This window comes from Sarcophilus harrisii, chromosome 3, assembly GCF_902635505.1.
Source record: "Sarcophilus harrisii chromosome 3, mSarHar1.11, whole genome shotgun sequence".
Lineage (NCBI taxonomy): Eukaryota > Metazoa > Chordata > Mammalia > Dasyuromorphia > Dasyuridae > Sarcophilus > Sarcophilus harrisii.
This window is the reverse complement of record NC_045428.1, coordinates 197,858,813-197,878,985: the sequence shown is the minus strand read 5'-3', so window position 1 is coordinate 197,878,985 and position 20,173 is coordinate 197,858,813. Positions and strand designations below refer to the sequence as shown.

The 20,173-nt window shown below is 31.4% G+C and overlaps 1 protein-coding gene across 5 annotated transcripts in view; it reads left to right on the top strand.

Moving 5' to 3' along the window:
* Nucleotides 1-19,793, top strand: part of MOSPD2 (motile sperm domain containing 2) — a 57,511-nt gene extending 37,718 nt beyond the window's left edge. Inside the window, exons 8-16 of one of the 5 annotated variants that reach the window (XR_001120826.3) lie at nucleotides 2,713-2,837; nucleotides 3,746-3,922; nucleotides 4,369-4,481; nucleotides 5,860-5,956; nucleotides 7,579-7,675; nucleotides 8,019-8,148; nucleotides 8,922-9,021; nucleotides 15,584-15,675; nucleotides 16,562-19,793. Coding sequence is in view for 4 of the 5 variants with exons in the window: in XM_012546073.3 (XP_012401527.1) it covers nucleotides 2,713-2,837; nucleotides 3,746-3,922; nucleotides 4,369-4,481; nucleotides 5,860-5,956; nucleotides 7,579-7,675; nucleotides 8,019-8,148; nucleotides 8,922-9,021; nucleotides 10,138-10,293 (995 nt within the window). In the remaining variant the exon portion in view is untranslated. Of the gene's footprint in view, nucleotides 1-2,712; nucleotides 2,838-3,745; nucleotides 3,923-4,368; nucleotides 4,482-5,859; nucleotides 5,957-7,578; nucleotides 7,676-8,018; nucleotides 8,149-8,921; nucleotides 9,022-10,137; nucleotides 12,464-15,583; nucleotides 15,767-16,561 lie in introns of those variants that run through there. The other 4 variants (XM_023500326.2, XM_023500327.2, XM_012546074.3 and 1 more) reach the window with 4 other exon arrangements.
* The last annotated feature ends 380 nt before the right edge of the window (nucleotides 19,794-20,173 follow it).

Below are 20,173 nucleotides of genomic sequence, written 5' to 3'. Positions count from 1 at the left end.
TAGAATAGATTTTTAAAAAGATTAATTAGAAAAGTCTATGAAACTCTCTTGACAATTGCGCACATCATGTTTTCTAACTTATTTTAGGTAACAGTAGCTTTTAAAGATATGAAACCTTAGATATCATTTAGTCTAATCATTTCGTTTTCCCAGTGAGTAAAGCCATAAGACATAAATGATTTGCTTAGTCACAGAAGTGCTAAGTAATAGAGCTGGGATTTGTCTGTGTCCTTTGACTGCTACTCCAAATGTTTTCTACCATGGCATGAAAAAATTTTAGAATGACTGTCTTTATCTTTGTATGTAAAAATAAATGTTAGTGTTCTGTTATAGTAGTCAGTGGGCATAATATAAAGTTTAGGCATAAATACATATACAAACATATGATACACATGCCTATACATAATTTTACATCTATAATCTAGAGAAAAAAATCATAAAACAGATTTAACCAATGTATAAAATGTTGCCATTTCAATTCAGCAAGCATTTATGAAATGTCTGTATACATACCATTGTGCTAGGTCTGGAATACAAAGACAAAAACAACACTCTTGCTGCCCTCAAGCTTACGTCATGTTATGGGAATAAAACACATATCCAAGTTTAGTGTAAGAAAAAAATGAGATTGTGGGTAGCTAGATATACAGTGAATAGAGCACTGACCTTATAGTCAGGAGGACCCGAGTTCAAATACAAACTCAGACACTTAAAACTTCCTAGTTATGTGACCCTCGGCAAGTCACTTAACCCCAACTCTTCACAAAAAAACAAAACAACAACAACAAAAAAGAAAAAACAAGGCAAAATGAGATTAGAAAGAAATGGGATGATCTTGGAAAGCTTCCTTTACTTCTACTGTTGTCTTCAAAAAATTGTAGGAAATACTGTAGGTTAACAAATCCGTGAACCTTTGAAGGAAGACAGTTTTTGAAAAGGGGACGGAAGAGGGAATGCATTCCAACATGAGGAACATCTTATGTATACAGAGGTAAAAGAATAAAATGTTGAAGTCAGCTTGTTCAGTTCATGAAGTCCAGGAATTAGTATGAACTAAATCTGGAAAGGTTTTTTATCACACTCATCAAAGTGTCATTGATGATGAAACATAGGAAGAGTCAGTTTTGGGGGAGCTAAGAAGACAGGTACATTGATGTACCATTGGTGAGTCTGAATTGGTCCAGCCATTTTGAAAAGCAATTTGTAATTACAATATGTTTAAAAAGGTGGTGACAAAAATTTCCATATACTTTGACCTCTTAGCGGTTTATACCAAGCTGTGGGCTATCTCGAAGACATAAACGCGTATCAACTTGGAATTTCCTGATGGTTATATTCTGAGTTACATCTTTTTACTTGCTTTCTTCAATCATCCTGGTCCAACCTACCTTACTTTAAAATTTTATAGGATATTAAATAATATACATATAAAATATATTTAAACCTTATAAATTATAAATTTTATTAGCATGTGTATATTATATATTTGTCATCCCATTCTAGTACATCTTACTTAGGAAATATATTTTAAGATACAATATACATTAAAAGAGGTTTTAAAATTATGTAATATTTATCTGTAATAAGCTATTTTGAATACATAATATTTAAATATATTTGAAATATTGAAAATATATTGAGAAAGACAAGGTGAACTACATTGAGTTAAAGAATATATATAGATAGATAGATACTACATCTTGAATATGTATTTGAAATTTATTTTAATATAAATTAAAATACATAAAATTATACATAAAGAAAAAAGCCTCCTAAGTAGACCTTAACATATATTATATAAAGCTTTGTAAACCTTATTTATATATGTTAACAAGGATTACAAAGCTCTTTTTCCTCACCATTTCAAAGATGAGCTCAGAGAACATCGGTAACAAATTCACATGCCTAGTAATAGAAATATATATTTCATTATTTCTCACTGGATATGCTTTAACTGTTTAGACCAGTTTAAAAAAAAAATCCATATTAACTAAATCAAAATGGAAGCTTGTAGAGGAGAATTACCAAATAATCACATTGGTGTATGTTTCATGGCATTTTTATCCCTTTTTCATAGATAATTTGTTCTTTGCCCTAACGGGTAAGTTCCACAAATGTGGTTAGTAGGTCTTCTGAGAAATAAACTGAGAGTTCTTAGATGAGAGAAAATCTTGAGCAGAGGTAAAAAGTTGGGGTCCCAAATCTTGTGTTCCCAGATTGTTCACAGTGTTTGACACACAGTAGGCACCTAAATGCTGGTTGATTGATTGTGATGTCAATCCACTATACCAGAGATACTGTCTTGATATGGATGGTATCTGGCTCTGACATGAAGTTAACCTACACAGGCTGCTCCCACCATGGGTAAGCAGTGCCAGTGAAAACATTGCAGTTTACTTAACAGATATTAAACCATTTGTCCATTTCATTCCACACTTGTGATAGTGAACCCAATCTTTGAGAATATAGCAGCTGGAGTCAACATAGATTTCTGTAAGGTCCAAAGCCTTGATGAAAATGGCTTTCTGAATGTCAGGCATTTAGAAACTATAAAGTACAACAATGGTATAACTCTCTTCTAGCATTAGAAAATGTTAATAAATATATCTTTTAAGAAAAAAAAAATGACTTAAATTCTTAGACCAGCCTTTTGTGATGTGTACGATAATTTAAATAAGAAACAATTTAATGAAATTATTGTATATTCTCTAGCTGCTTTTAAAATTGTGAAAGGCTGGCTTGGTCCAGAAGCAGTGAACATGTTGAAGTTTACTGGTAAAAATGAAGTGCAGGAGCACGTCAGCATAGAATACTTGCCCCCACACATGGGTGGAACTGTAAGTATGGTGGTTGACAAGTCTAAAATATTTGTAGATAAGATCTTGTATTTTTCCTTAGTTGGGGGAGGGGAGGGACCCTTAAGAATCTAGCAGTGGAAAATAGAATTATTACATAGAGTAAGATCATAGGTACCCAGTACTCATAAAGCAACAATTTCTTAAAATATAAATATACATCATGAAAAGAAATCTGTAATGCCTTAACAAAATTAATTTTAAATTTTAAGCCAAATGGGTCATAGGCTTTGTGATGAAAGAAGTATTAGAGATCATCTAGTCCAACTGTCTCTGTGCACAGTAATGCAATAAAAGAATGTAAGGACCAGAACTAGATCTTCTTATTCTAGATCCAGCCCTCTTCTCATAACACCACAATTTCTCTATTCATATTATGACTGGATGATTGGCACTTGGGGCCAAAGGAACATCAATTAAATATTATAAATTATGTGAATATTAAGCTGTAACTACTTGTGCAAAAGACATTTTTTAAATGTAATATTTTATAGAGTAATATATCAGTTAAAACATGAAGTGAATGTTTTTAAAGCCTTATTTTTCTAGGCTGTTAACATCACATACTGATTACTAGGCCAACTTGGACTTAGTCGTCAAAAGTTGAATCCAAAAATCTGTACAAAATGACTTTTTGTTCGTTGTTTTTGAATCTTCAAATTAGAAATAGTGTAGCTTAAAAAAAAAATTCTTATTTTTTTAATAGTCATTTCTCCATAGGATTTTTGTAACTGAAAATTTAGAAATAAAAAAAAAAAAAACTTAAAATAATTGAACTTTAATCACTTTAAGACTAAGTATATTTTCAATCCATTTGGGGAAATAATTTATTTCTTTTCCTTCCTAACACCTTTGTGATAATGACAAATATTTTATTCTTTATGTTTCAGGATCCTTTCAAGTATAGTTATCCACCCCTAGTGGATGATGATTTTCAAACCCCTTTGTGTGAAAATGGACCTATTACTAGTGAGGATGAAACTGAAAGTAAAGAGGATATAGAAACAGATAATAAAGAAACTGGGGAAGCAAATTCCAGTGAAGAACAACTTGTTATGCCCAGAAAGGTAATTTTAAAAGTAAGATGAAATCAGGTATAAGAGATGGGAAAAAAAATACGGGAACATTTATGTTATCTTAAATGACCTGTATATTAAGCAATGGACAGTCACAATTTGCACTGATTTTTTTGTTTCTTCTTTTGGCTCTTATGTTCAGTATATAATTTATTCTCCCTAAGCCGATTATAGTGTTCTAATTTAAATAAAATTTAAAAGGCTGTTGTATGATTTAATTAGAGTTCCTAGAGATTGTAAATCTTTTGAGGATGTTTTTCAGTTTTTCCATATCCTTGATACCTGTCACACAGCATTACTTAATAAATGTTTTTAATGGTGATGACAATAATAGGAAAATTGTCCTTTGATATTATTTTCAGCAGAATAACTTGTTTAATTGTCAATAGGTTGATTACCTTCCATTTCTTTATAATTACTGGTTTTTCCTCCAACAGATTAGTTCAATAGAACAAATTTCCAAAATAGAAGAGAGTGATAAAGTGGATTCAAAGATAAAAACTTTAAAGAAATCATTAAGCATGTTTAAAGGAGTCCTATTGCATATCAGGTAAAGATTTCAAAATTTGATTATTCTTAACTATATGTAGTCATATGTATAGTGATTTTAAGAGAGTTGTGAAATATATGTCTTATATGGTTCATTGCTTTTTGGAAATACACAGATAAGGAGATAGAAACTTGACTTGTGCAAGCTGTGCACAGTCGCAGCCAATATATCAGACATAGATCTGGAACACAGGTCTTCCTGACTCCAAGACCAATATTCTATCAAGGCTAACTTCCCATTTGAAGATAATACTAATACCATATCAAAAGTTGATCTTGTAAAAGAAAGAAGTAAAATTTTTGATATTTTTTGAAAACTTCTCTGACACCCAGAAATACTTGATGCAAAACTTAATTTGGAATGATTGAGAGAGGGGGGAGTTTAAATTTTTTTTTTTTTAATGAACTGAAATATTATGATGCGTATTGTCTTTCAGAGAAACCTAATGCAGTTTGGCCAAGTGAACTCTTAATTCAAAAGTATTATTGAGTTCTGTTTTAATGTTGTCATTAAAGCAAAAAGGGAAATATCATTCAATTAATTCCAGATTGGAAACAGTATTCTGTCATGGGTTTTTCCTTGCCAATTTTAACCAAAATTTTATTTGAATTTTTTTTGTAGTGCTGAAATTCTGTCTAAATTATAAAAAAATACCCCATATCAAAATTTCAAATTGCATTTTGATCACATTCTATCCTTATAATTATCTTTCAAATTATTATTATTTCCTGTTATATTCAATTTTTATAATATAGTACTTTTAATTATGGTTGTAATTTTCAATTCTTGAATATGTTTGATCATTTTTGAATAAAATCTCCCAAGAAGTTAAATATGCTTTGAAATCACACATTAAAGAATTGATGATCCTACCCCTCCTGATTCTTTTCTTGCCTCTTAAAAGAATATAATATGATAGAAAAAAATGAACTTGAAAAATGATTCATAGGCTTGAGTTCTAGCCTTTATCTTTTTTATTATGAGGAAATCACTTTACTTTTCTGAGCCTCATTGTTTGTTTGATTTTTAAATTTGCAAAATGAACGATGATTAGTCTTGTTATAGCCTGTCTCATAGATTTAAGGAGAAGCAATTTCTAGGGCTGTATAAGTGTGAGCCAGCATTATGATTTTTTTGTTTTGCACTTTGGGACAGGACAAATCTTAATACTGTATGATTATATAAATTGTGTTTATAATGGTAGAATAGCATCTACTTTTTGTCTTTTTTGAAATTTTGTATCAATAGACTTATGTTTCTGAATACAAATACTAAAGAAAAACATTTTGTATTTTTGATTGGGATTAATTCTAGGTGTAGGATTATTATTCAAAGGATTATTCAAACTAAATAGAAATCTTGTTTTGTTTACATATAGCCCTGCTGAAGAACTTTATTTTGGATCCAAAGAAATTGGAGAGAAGAAATGCTTAATAGTTCTCACAAATGTAACAAAAAATGTAGTTGCATTTAAGGTAAATTGCTTAAAATCTACAATCATCACAAAACCAGTCTAATTTTAAGGAAGTTATCTGATAGACATAAGGCAAATTTTGAAGACAGGCTTTGGGAATCATTTTAGTAAATACATTCAAAAGATTGATGATGAAAGATGTAGTATAAAGGTCTTTGCATAAATTTGAGTCATGTCATAACTCTTCCAAAAGTTCTTTGTCTTCTATCAATTATTTTAGAGTTCTGATTTTTAAGCATATAGAATTATAATTTATTTTTATCCTATCTGGATTTTGATTTCCTCTAGTATTTTTTTCTTCAGAACTTTTAACATTGAATAATAAAATAATATTCAACATAAATTAAAATACTGGGAAATCTTTTTTTTTTTTTTTTTTTTTTTTTTGCTGGAAATAATTTAATTAGATAGAAAACATATTGCAAAATGCCTTTCTTCAGTATGCATATTTTCAAAGTTTGGATTCAACATTTAGCTCATTAATGAAAATGATGCCTATAACCTATATAGCTATAGCTGTATGAATATATGTGTGTGGATGTACGTTTATGTATGTATAATTTAACTTTTATGGTCATTGTGCAGTAATGTTTTAAACTTTAATATTTAATATACATTAAATTTGCTTTACAATCTTAGGTATACTGTTACTATCTAAGGTTTACTGGTGAACAGCATTATGTAGGATCTTTCAAGTATGTAGTTTTGAGTTTTAAAAAATTATTCTTTTCCTGTATTATGTTCTTTTTTTAATCTAAGTATTTATGATAGTTCAGCAAGGATCATGGGAAATACTAAATCACTGGATTTGATGTATTTATCTTTTAAAACAAAGATTTTATGTCTATCCATCAGATTGCTTTTTAAATTTTCTGGGTTTTTTAAATAGAATAGGCAGTCTGGCAGAGGGACTTTCTAATCAAAAAGTGCTAGGTTTAGATCCCATCTCTCTCATCTGGGTGAGTCATTCAGTTTCTCAGTGCTCTGAGCAATTGTCTGAAGACTTCCAAGTTTTAAAGCATTCTAACTTTCCATGGTAGTAAGAGTTTTCTTATTGTACATTTATTATACCAGTGAAATCACAGGGTCATTCCACCCTAATCCCTTTAGAAGAGCAGATTATTAATTTTAAGATCATTTTTAGTTTATTTCACATTTGAACTATTTTTAGAGCATATCTCACTGGGTATTCCAGTGCTTGATATTCCATACCCACCCTTGTGCACTGACCATCTTCTTTGTCTCTGATAGTAATTCTTTTCCCCTTACCTCTTTCCTTAGACACTTTTGCTTTCTTTAAGGCTCAGGTCATGTACCATTTCCTACATGCACCCTCTCCTTATTTCCATGTTATTATTGTTCTTTCTCCTTCCACTGAAACTACTTTGTATTTCTCTCTATATATTTTGCATGTCCTTATGTGTATATATATTTTGTATTGTAGAATGTGTGTTCCTTGAGTCCAGGGATAGTTGCATCTTTTTGTTTACTTATTTATTTTGACTTAGCACAGTGCATTGCACATAGTAGGCATTCAATAAATGCTTGTTGTATTAGCTTAAATTGATTTTATATTAAGTGAAGCTAGAATTTTTAATCTATGAAGTATACTTATTGTTTTAGGTAAGAACAACAGCTCCAGACAAATACAGAGTTAAGCCAAGTAATAGTTGCTGTGACCCTGGTGCATCATTAGATGTAGTGGTGTCTCTTCATGGGGGTAAGTTAAATTGGGTCACTTCCAAGTGGAATTTTGTTAGCTACCCATAAGATCTGAATCTTTAATTTTTTAAAGAATCTTTTCTTTATTAAATCAGCACTTCTTTTCCTCTTTTTCTTTTCTAATTGTTCTAAAATTGTGGCTTTTAGTCAAAAGATTGAATCAGAGTATTCTGCGACTTTTAATAAATTGAAAAGTAAAAATATACCTTAATTCAGATAAGCAAGTGACATTTTTCTCTCTTTGTTTGCCTACCTTCTTGGTTTTCTTTTATTCTTCCTCTTCTACATTTTTCCCCCTTTCTCCCTTCCTCATTGCTGTGCTGAATTATTTGTGGCTGGAGGTTTCACAATTTCCCCTCAAGATCGTTTTCTAATAATGGCTGCAGAAATGGAACAGCCTTGTGGTACAGGGCCAGCAGATTTGGCACAGTTCTGGAAGGATGCACCCAGAAACAAAATAATGGAACATAGGTAAGCTTGGGTTCAAGGCATCTTTATGTACAGTTAAGTAAAAAATAAATATATGCCGTGTTAACTGAGACAAATCATAGTAACTTTAATATGAATAGAAAGATAAGTTCATGTCAGAAATATAGTTTAAAAGAACTAGAAAATTAAGTTTTGTTCGAGTTCTGAGTGTCCTTACATGGGACTTCCTGTTGAGAATAAACACAGGTCAGACTTATCTGTAGTTTAAACGTCAGACTATCTATTGAACAACAACAATAACAAAAAGATGGAATTATATATTGCTATTTACCTTAAATTAGGGTACTTGAAGTCTGTTAAATATGCTTAACTGTTAAAACAACTATTAAATAGGATTAAAAGTTTTCTTTATTATTTGAAAATAGAATAAGTATAAAAATTTAAAACTAGTATAACAAGTCAAAACTACTTTCATGCATTTGAAAGTATATTAATTGTCCCAATTTTGTCTAACTGATTTTTCTAAAGAAACAAAAATCAAAATATATCATAGATTCATTTTTTTACCCTGTTTCTACTCTCTTATGTATCTTGTCTATATTTTCAGCATAATTTAGCTAGTAGGTTCACTAAATTCTAGTCAGAATAAAAATGTAGAGCTTGCCTACTAATAAATTTTTATTACTAGAACAGTCAGGAGTATTGGAGATGAGTGACATAGCCTTACTACTATAGGAAGGGAATTTTCAAAATTTTAAATGTTTTGAATTATTTTGCTGAATACTATATACTAAGATTGAAGAAAATTTTCACAGGTTAAGATGCCACGTTGATAGCAGTAAACCATCTTCTCTTACATTAAAAGAAAATTCTTTTAACATTCCATCCAAAAGCAGTGAGGACATACATTTGCAAGTAAGTTTTATTCCTTTCTATATTAGATGTTAAGATGAAATTCCAACTCTACATTATCAGCATTAGAAATACATTTTTTTCCCAAGTTAAACAAAAAATATTTTATGTTGGAGATCTAAAAGAGTGTTGGATTGCTTCTTCTTGAGGAAGGCCTAAATAGCCCATGGATAGAATTTTATTTTACTTTTGGGAGTTATAAATCTTTCAAATCCCAATCTTTTTTTTTTTTTAAAACAACAGTACAATGCACAGAGTACTTTGGAGTTTTGAAGAAAGTTGACAAAGCCATTGCCTTTAGGGATCTCTGCTATCTATTGGGGGAATTACTATTTAGTATAATAAATGAGTTTATAATAAATTCATTTCTGCCAGTCAGATGGATTTATGGGGTGCTGTGTGGCCATTTGAATCGATGGTTGATGGATAGTCACATGGCAGTAGCATATTGTCATAGAAAAGACTTTACCACCAGTAGTTACAAAACCTAGTTTGGAAGTTAATCTTTGTCCCTGATTATGGACCTTGGAGAAGTTATTTCACTTCTTTTTTTTTTTTATTTTTATTTTTATTTTTTTTATTTAATAGCCTTTTATTTACAGGATATATACATGGGTAACTTTACAGCATTAACAATTGCCAAACCTCTTGTTCCAATTTTTCACCTCTTACCCCACCCCCACCCCCTCCCCTAGATGGCGTTATTTCACTTCTGTGCCTCAGTTTCTTGTTAAATATGGAGAGTAGAATTAAATGATTTCATTCCCACTCTCATTGATTCTCTGAACTTGAATAGCTTCTAGTAGCTAGCAAGTTTCTCTATCTCTAGAAGTTAGTGCTCCCCTCCCCCTTTTCCTACCAAAATGCAACCTTTTGAATTACAAAGTAATTAGGCACACTCACATCAGTAATATATTTTGGTGCTGCATATATAGCTTTTAGTCAGTTTTTGTCCATCTTAATTATATTACTTAAGCATGTGGATTTCAAATTACATTACTTAATTGTTTGCATTTAACTGTATTACCTAAGTGTTTGGATTTCAAATGTGCCTATTCACCATTCACCTGATAAATATAATATTTTATGGATGCAGTGTTTCATCTCTTTTTTTCTCAGCTCACCCGTTTACTAGACATCAGTAGGAAACTTCAAGATGAAGTTGATCGTTGTCTGTGGTTTCAACAGCTGCTGTTTTATTTAACTGTGCTCTTACTTGCTTTTGCTACTTCTTGCTTCTATCTGCTGTATAATCAAGGGACAAATACTCTGTAAAAGACATAGCTGGCTCTCCTAATTAATGCGAAGAGGAATCAGACCCAAAATTTATCCAATTAGAAAAAAGTCATGTAAACATATGCTCCCTGGAGACCAAAGTACAGCGCTCTGATATTCTTTGACATTTAAGAAGTGAGTGACAAAGAGGAGCCAGTCTGTCATGGGAAGAGAAGAATATTAGAATGAGAATCTACATTAAGAAAACAGAAGAAGTTGACTATAGATGACTAGTTATCTTATAAGTGAAAATAAAACCATGGGATGTTATTATTCTGAACATAAATTATTTTTTCCTTTTGGTTGAAGTACTTTAAAATATGACTTGTTTCAGTTTTATCATCATCTTGAATAAGCTGAACTGAAAATGCAAGCATATGCTTTGTTGCAGCCAAAAGCTATAATCTGTCTTTTTTATGAAACTGAATTATTGTAGTTGAGCCAAATGGATTAGCTTTTCTATATTATGTATATAAAGGAAGTGTATATTGAGTAAGAAAACCTACTTATACAGAATAATTTATGTAATCATGATAAAATCATGACAACTACTAGCAGGTTATAGTCAATCTTCTTTTGGAATGTAAAACTATTTAATGCCAAACCACCTTCAGCCTTTGTTTCCTATCAGTATTCCTTGAAGACGACCTGCTTTCTATAAGTTTAGGGCTTTTTGACTAATAATACTCTAATTTAGATATAATCCGTTTAAAACTAACCACTTCATTTTTGTGGCTTTTACTTTAATATTTTTTCATAAGATTTTTCCCAGAAAAGATTTTTTTAAAGCAACTCTTGTTCACTTTACTATAATACATTTAGACAAAACCTATTTTGTGAGGGGAAATCTGTTGTACCCATATTAGTTTTTTGTTTTTTTTTTTTTTGGTTTGGTTTGGGTGTTTTTTGGTCTCTTACAAAGGCCTGATTAGCCATTTGTAGTTCTGAAATTACACTACAACCAAAACTCTTCATTTTCCCCAAATAGAGGAGGCACTTGAATATGCCTTGTAGACGTCATTCATTCAGAAAGGTTTTGTGAAAGCTTTAACATTTGAAAAATGTAATGATATTATTAATTCATACACATTCCTGGTTGAAATCAGTTAGAATTAAATAAAACTTAAGAAATATGGGGCATCTCTGTGGGCACTTTGATATGACATTGCCAATTCTTTTTAAAAGAGAGAGAGCCTGGAAAGGATCATGAGGTTTTTAATGCATATTTATTTGATTTGTTTGGTATTCTGCCTTAGTACTTGAATTATTGTATAATTAAGATCAGAAATTTGATTTGAAGTTTATTTCATTGGGAAGAGTTTCAATTCTCAGTCCTAAGTATATGACAAATATACTTGTCACATAAAGCTTGAGATTTGATCAAGGGCTATTTGAATTTGGGGTTTAAGGTAGAGTTTTTTTGTTTGTGCCTTTTTTTTTTTTTTTTTTTTAAACTCTGCTATAAGATGTGACCATCTGTCTTTAGGGGTTGGCTCTTTAGAAAATTATTTATGAATATTGGTATTATAGAGATTCTTCAGATTGGTCTAGGCATTAAAGCATTAAAAGGACACTGCTGTGATTTTTTTTTTTCTTAATTTAGTTTTTCTATTTCAGTTTTTGAACTCCAGATGTGAAAATGACTGCTCTCCACCTTACTAAGTACTTTTGATTTTCTACTGATATATGTTCACAGTGGATTTTCTATGTATGCTGTGTTACTGGTTTAAATAGTTAAGTCCCAAGTGTGTGTACTTTGTTCTTGCCAACTGAAGAAATCATCTACTTATATTTGAAAATTATTTGTCCTAACAGTGTCCTTTTAATGTTTTGAAATGCAATAATGTTGACTGTTTTTGCTTGAAATTTGATCATTCGTTCATTATTGAATTCAGTGGTATAAGTGTTAATGTTGATGAGATGATTAATTGTAAGTTAGCAGAATTACTGAAACTATACTATAAAAATCAAATGTTTCAGCACACTTACCTTTCATACTTAATCTTATATCTATATGTGTTTGATTTCATCTGATCTTGTGTCTTATATGTACTGTCATTGTTTTTTGGTTCTATACAATTTGTCTTCTAAGTGCTTTTATATTCAAAGTCGTCATTAATTGTTTATTAACAGATTATTGAGGTCCAACATTAAAATTTTTTTAACCAGTTGTCATTTTGGAAGCTAAAAAATTTATCATTGAGTTGATTAGCTAGTTGTCTAGAATTGTGGTAGCTGATGAACCTAGCCTCAATTTCATAATACAATAACTTTTCAAAATTTTGCCACTAATTTTGACTGGATTTAATAGCACTTTATTGTACAATTGCAAGAAATATATTCTTAGAATTGTTGCCAGTGTAATTATTCTAATGTTCTGGTGCTTTCATATATTTTCAGTATTTTTATTACTATATTGGTATTTTCTTTGTATAATTGATCAGAAGAACATGTTTTCTATTTTAATATGTTTTAGAGGAATAACTACGTTTATCAAATAAATATCATTAAAAAAACATTGTTTTTACTGTCAAAGACATTTTTGAAAAGTTAAATGATTAAACATAAAATTAAGTATTTTTCTGACTTTTAAAAATTTTACATTTCATCTACATCTGTTTTTTTACCATGTGAAAGAAGAAAAGAACAAGTTTCTAAAAAAAAAAACTAAAAAGAAAAAATCTAAAGAAAACATTTAGAAAATATTGTTGAATTATAATCAGCTCTGTGGCCTTCTTGGCATATTCTCATCTTCACTTGACACACAGTCTTAGTTCAAGTACTGTCACCTTTCACCAGGACTATTTTAATATATGCCCTCTCTAATTCTTTCTTTACAATGTTGTCAAAGCCATGTCACTTCTTTCTTCAAAATTTTGTAATGTAAGGTAATCTGATGTCTGGGAACTTGTTTTAAAAAAATAATTTTGATAATTTTTCAATATAATTGGGTTTCCCTTGTAATTCTTTACATTTTGTTTCATTCATTTAAAAACTTCTAAGAAGTGGTTTCTAGAGATTTCAGAATGCTAGAAGAAGTTCCATGAAACAGAAAAGGTTAGATGGCTTTTGTTGCCAGAAGAAGAAATTAAAATCCCTCTTAGCCGTGTATTCTGTTCTACACAGATTGTGCTGTTCTCTGATTTCATCCAGTTATCTCTGCCAGTTGAAATCTTTGTCTTATCACAACCCATTTTGAATACTACCTTCTTCATTAAATGGATTTCCTTCACCTCTCTCCTGTAGCTGATAGTGTCCTATGATCTCTCTATCCTTATTTGCATAAAGCATTTTGCATCTCTTCTTTGATCCCATGCCCTTTTTACTTGAAATTATATTTACCTTTATCCTTTTTCCTCACAAGTTCACTTAAAACCAAAATTATGTTCTCTTTATCTCAGCATCTAGGACCATGCTGTTCTCACTCACAGTCAGTATAGATCTAATCACTGCTTCCTCCACAAAAATAATCAGTACTTTTTTTAAAATGTAGAACATGGTTGGTGACACATTTAAGGGGAGGGACTACAAATCAAAATAAAGTAGTAGTCCTTGTTGGTTGGCTTCCTTTTTAAGGAGCAAACCTTCCAGGGTGGAAGAGAAAATACCTTTCAGTGCTACATCTGTCATCCTGATGTTAATGAAAAAACCTCTCCCCCAAATCCCTAAAAGAACAAGCTTTGAGTTGAATCTTTATTTAAAAATAAAAAAGTCCTCAAGTCCTCCATTAGATGAAAAAGCTTTTGAATGAATAAAACTAATAAAGATAGAATAAAGAGAGAAATTATAGAATAAGAAAAGCATGCCACAGCAAGTTGGATGTTCAAGATATATAGAAAATTGAAAAATATCTAGCACTAGAAGGCATTTCCCTATAGATTTAAGTAGTCCGAGAATATGAAAATAGTTTCTCAAATGATGAATTAATTCACACCACCAATAACCAAAAAGAAACATGCTCCAAATTACTAAGAGAAATGCAAATTAGAACAACCCTTATTTAAATTTTTCAAACTGTCAGTGCTGATACATTCAGTGTAGAAAGGGCAAGTTGGAAGGCAGCTACTCCTGAAATGTTGTCAGTTCTGTACAACCATTCTAGTTTCACTTTGAAGTTACAGAAGGAAAGAGAATAAACTTTTTTTTTTCTTTTTCACATAGCAATTCCTATCAGGCATATACCTTCCTCAAGTAAGTCAGAAATAAAGGTCTAATATCACAAAATATTCATGCTCATTAGTAGGCTACTGGGGAAAACTGGTATATGCATACAACATACAGTGTTATAGTGCAGTAAGAAATGTTTCATATGTAACATGCAGAGATACTTAGTTTTATTGCAATGCTAATCAAACTACAAAGGGAATAATTTATAGATCTATAATTATAATTGCTTTGGAGTTACCAAAATTTAGAATCTAAAGGAAGTAAAGAAATAAGAAGAAATGAAGCACTTCCAGCTTTCTAATTATACAATGAAACAATAATCATCACAACTATTTGGAACTCCTGTGTGTGTGTATGTGTATATACACACAAACATATATCTGTATGTGTATATATGCAACACATATACACATCCTATATCTAAGAAGACAAGTTAGTAGAACCACCAAAAAAAGCAGAATTTGATAATCCAGCTTTTTATAAACCTAAGAATGTTACTTGGTGAAAAATTCCCTATTTGTTAAAAATAGCTGTTAAAATTAGAGATCAGTTTGGCAAAAATTAAATTTAGTTGAACATCTTACACCATATTTTACAATAGGCACAGAATGAATGTAAGACTTGAATATCAAAAATAATTATTTTTAAAAATAGAATCAAAACTTTTAGCTATTGTTAGGAGAATTCTTATCCAAAGAAAAGAAAAAAAATCATAAAAAACAATTCATGATATTTTATTTCATGAAATTGAAAGGCTTTTCCATGAACAAAGTGAGTATCTAGAATAAGAGATGTTAATTGGAGGAATCCTTTATATCAGAACTAACAAACATACAAGACCAAGAACCATTTTCTAATTTGTCAAACAAGAACAAAAATATGAAAAATTGATTCAAATCACAAGAGAAGTGCAAAGTGCAAATGGAAACAATTCTAAGGTTTCACCTTATTCCCAAGACACAATTCCCATTTTCAATGATCTAATGTTGGATAGGTTTTAGAAAATGAAGTACAATAGAGCAGTGAATTCATCCAGTTATTCTGGAAAACAATTTGGAATTAGTTTAGTTTTTTTTTTTTTTTTAATGGGACTAAAATAAACTATTCATTCCGTTTGGCCCAGAGATCCTGCTGGTAGGAGTATTTGTAGAACAACTTTTAATGATAACAAAGAACTGGGAACAAAGTAGAAGCCTACTGATTGAAGAAGGCCAGGTAAATAATAATACTGAACGTGTGAATGGATTTATTACTGTACTGTAAGAAATGATGACTATAGAGAAACATAGGAAGCTTTATATAAACTGATGTAAAGTGAAGTGTGTAGTTAAAAGAAAAATATATGTACATATATGTACACCTATACATATGTGAGACTATATAAAAATATATCCTTAACTAAAGGAAAGAGTAAAGTACAAAAGATAAAATGCATGCTATTAAATCATGAAATTTAAAACGTATACGTGTATATGTGTACGTATATATATATATAGAGAGAGAGAGAGAGAGAGATAAAATTTTCCTTTGCTACAATAATGTAAACAGAAAAATAAAACCATCAGAGAAACTCCAGACTGAATGCTTTGTTCTTCTAATCTTTAAATTTGACCCCAAAAAAGAAAGAGACAAATATTCCTCTTTCCTTTTCAGAGCTGTTGAACTATGGGTGTGAAACACTGCATTATATTGTCAGTATTGAAATGTTATTTTTGTTGATGTTCTTCCCTGCCCCCCCCCCCCCCATCCCTTTGTTACAAGGGGATGACTCTAGGTACAAGAGAAAAGAAATGTGTCCTTTGGAAAATCTAATTTTCCAAAAAACATATTTTGAAATGAAGAGGAGGTAAAAACAAAACATCAATTAAAACTTATTTTTATAAACTTTATCACCCACTGTTAGTACTATAGTATGCTATAGTGCAAGAAAAATAGTGTGGAAAATGAGGAAGGCAAGAATGTGTGGAGAGGGAGAGGAGAGTAGCCCTTCAAAACCTATAGTTTTGGGTTCCATAAGCTAAAGATAGCATACTTTGTATTAGGTTTTAATTTTGTGGGCAAGATATGCCATTTTTGGTCTCTATATGTTTATATTTTTCAGATCCAGCCTTTTAGATTTGTCACTCAAAAGAAATTGAACCTTGCAATTTTTACAATAAAATAAATATTAAGTGCCTACATCTATGGGGCAATTAGGTGGCACAGCGGATAGTGTATCAGGCCTGGAATCAGGAAGATCCAAGTTCAAATGCAGCCTCTGGCACATGCTATGTGACCTTGTGTAAATCATTTAACCGTTTTCCTCGGTTTCATCATCTGCAAAATGAGCTGAAGAAGGAAATCTTTGCCAAGAAAATCTCAAAGTGGGTCATAGAGAATCAGACATGATTGAAATGAATGGACAACAGTAACTTGTGTGGAGAGCACAGATAGGCACTGGTAAAAGTAGAAAATTTAGTTAAGGGAAGATCCTTGCTTTCAAGAAACTTATTGTATATTAAAGTGACAAGATCCAAGGCAAATAAACATTCTATTTTTTTTTAAGTACTTTAGAGAGCTAAAACATGTTTTGTGAAGTATGAGTCTTAATTTCATTTATACAATTTGAATTCTAGGTACCTGTTTTCTTTGAAATTCATATCACAACCTACTTTTAGAAGCTCCATCCAAAGTCTGGGAAATAGAATAAGTAGAGACAGAATTGCTGCTACTTATTGGTAATTAATTACCTTTCTAACATTATTTAAGCTTCAAGAGACTTTTAAAAGATTTTTTTAAAAAATGTATTTGTTTTCCCTTGGCAACTGTGCTTTGAGCTCAGCTTTTCTTATTCTTTTGGAAGGTTTTTTTTTGTTTTTGTTTTTTTAATAATTTTGATAATTTTCTTTTTGTTGAGGAGAGATACTTTTATTTCTTTTAACAAAGATTTATTCAACAAATGACAAAATAGTTGGAGATTTGAAATACTTGGAAGTATCAGTATACCTGCTAGCAATGTCATCTTTGGAAAAACACTGGAAAAACAACAGATTTTATTAATGTCCTGAGCAAAGATAGCAAAGTCGCCTTGATAAATCATTAGCCTCTCATTTCAGTTTTCTTGCATAAAATGAGCAGATTAAACTAGCTGATTTCAAAATTCTTTCTAACACTATCTTTATGTCCTTATTTTACAGATGAGAAAGCAAATACATTAATAAATTAAGTGATTTCTCCCAAAACTTAAATAGAAAGTAAACACTACATCCAGGAGTCAAATCCAGGTCATTCCAAATTAGTGATCCTCTCAATTATAGCAAATAAAGCTTGCTTTTTTTATACTATAATCAACAGGCTTTTTAAATATAGAATTGATGGTTGTATAGTAGGCTATTCAGTTCAGATTTTCCCAGATTTCAGAATAGAGGGAGAGGAAGGAATTTAGCTGAGATTTGAAGGAAGCCAGGGAAGTTGAGGCAAAAACAATGGGGAGGGAAGTTCCAGAAATGGAGACAGCCATGGAAAATTCATGTAACCTAGAGATGGAGTATTTCGAGTAACATGTGGTGTAGGGAGAGAAGTTCCAAAAATGGGGGACAGCCAATGAAAATTCATGGAACCTACAGATCTTGTGTTTTGAGTTAACAGTATATGGCGTAGGGCAGAGCTACTTCAACTTTTTCCACTAACGACCCCTTTCCTCCCCAGATATGTATACATGACCTAGATAGTTATTTAGGTTATATAGGTACACAAATCAAACATTTACTGACAACAAATCATAACTTTACGAGCCCCTCCCACTTTCAATTGCAAGACCCTATATGGAGTCCCTAATCACAGTTTAAAAAACTGGGACATAGGGTAAGGTAAAAAGCCACATAGGGAAATGTAGGTCTGTAAAAGCTAAACAGAATTTTTTACATATATGGAGGAATAGGGAGAAACTGAAATTTGTTAATAGTAGGAAAGGAGGTGACTTTGTCAGATCTATGTCTATTTTAAGATTGTCAGTTCGATGATTGGATAGAGGACAGACCAGAACAGAAAAAGACTGGATAGAGGAAGGCCAGGCAGCAGGATATTGCAGTAGTTTAGGTTATGAAGAGTCCCCCTGAACCAAGTTAGTGCAAGTCAAAGGAAAGAAGAAAGTATATAACAATTTATTGGATAAGGGGTTTCAGGCGTAAAAAAGTAAGGGGTTAAGGATGAGAACGAAGGAATGTGGTAGGATCTCGAATAATAAAATTAGAAAGAGGGAAAGTTATATAAAGTGAAAATACTTAGAAAAGGATAATTGTCAGTGGCAGAAGGATGAAGACTGGGAAAAGAATTCAATTTTGCAATCAAAGATCATTGGAACTTTGGAGAAAATAGTTGAATGAGAGATCAGAAGCTAGATTACAAAGATTTAAGAAGATAATAAATTTTTTTTAAAATTGGATGCACCAAATATAGACAGCTTCCTCAAGGAGTTAATTATAAAGGGAGGGGAAATATGGAAGGCTAGCTGAATTAGATGAGAGGTTTTGAGAATGGAAAAGAAATGGTTGTTTTTATAGACAATATGCAAATTACCAGGAGATAGGACAAGATTGAAAATTGGTGAAAAAGTAGGAATGATAGAGCAACGGGTCAGAGAAGACAGAGATGATTGTGTTGTTAAGAAGAGGCATTTTGTTATATAAGATGGAAAGAAGATAGTAATAGGAGTCATCTGATTGTTGTGAAATGATGTCAAGGACAAGAGGGAACACAATGAAGAAAAAGTTTTTAATGAGATAAAGTTCTCAATCTTGAGAGGTGGGAAGAATGCTATAAGATTTGAGAAGTAATGAAAAGTTTAGAATAACCTCAGCAGTAAGTGTCACGATGGCATAGAGAATATAAAAGAATTGCCTTGCTACATTGAGGACCTAATTGAAATTATAGAAAAAAAATTTTTTTTTGGAGAAACCAGTCAGCCATGCCTTTGTGATTTTATTAAGTTTTATTCAGCATCATGTGAGTAGGGGGGTGAAAGTAATAGATGATGGGAGCAGTCCAAATTTGGCAGGACAAAATCTTTAATAGAGTAAGTGGTCATTTGAGAGATGGCAGTGTAGAATTCAACTGATTCACCCCATGTGTCAAGATGGGGAAGAAAAGAGAAAGTAGCAGAGATTGGGGGGGGGGGGGCTACAGGATGGGTTAAAGTGTTATAATGAGGGCAAAGGAGAGAGTTTGGGTGGATAGGTCATATGATAACAGGTTATAATGAGGTAAAAGGATTTCAAAGTTCATGCATATATGGATATAGAACTTTAATGAGGATATGACCATCATGTGTAGATGTGAGTCTATGGAGAATAAATCATGGGAAATGAATAATTTGAGAAAATGGAGATTAGGAAGTTTGAGGGAGTACAATATGAGGGCTGGAATTAAGAAAGAAAACTATGAGCCAAGCATTTAATAATTGAGGAAGCATAAGGAGTGTCTAGGAACTAGGTATAAAACAGCCACAAGGCTCCTGATTGGGTGATCATTGTAAAATGAGTAAACTTTAAAGGAGAAGAAGCATTAAGCTTTCCATTGACAAATTCCAGTTTTATAGACCCTCCAAGTACATGAGTTGCACGTGTACTGTCACAGCAAAGTATGGAAACTCACCCAGAGAAGATAGAAATGTTCTGAATTGGCCCATATAAAGAACTTTCTAGATCTAAGAATTGTTTTAGGAGTTGTCCCTTAT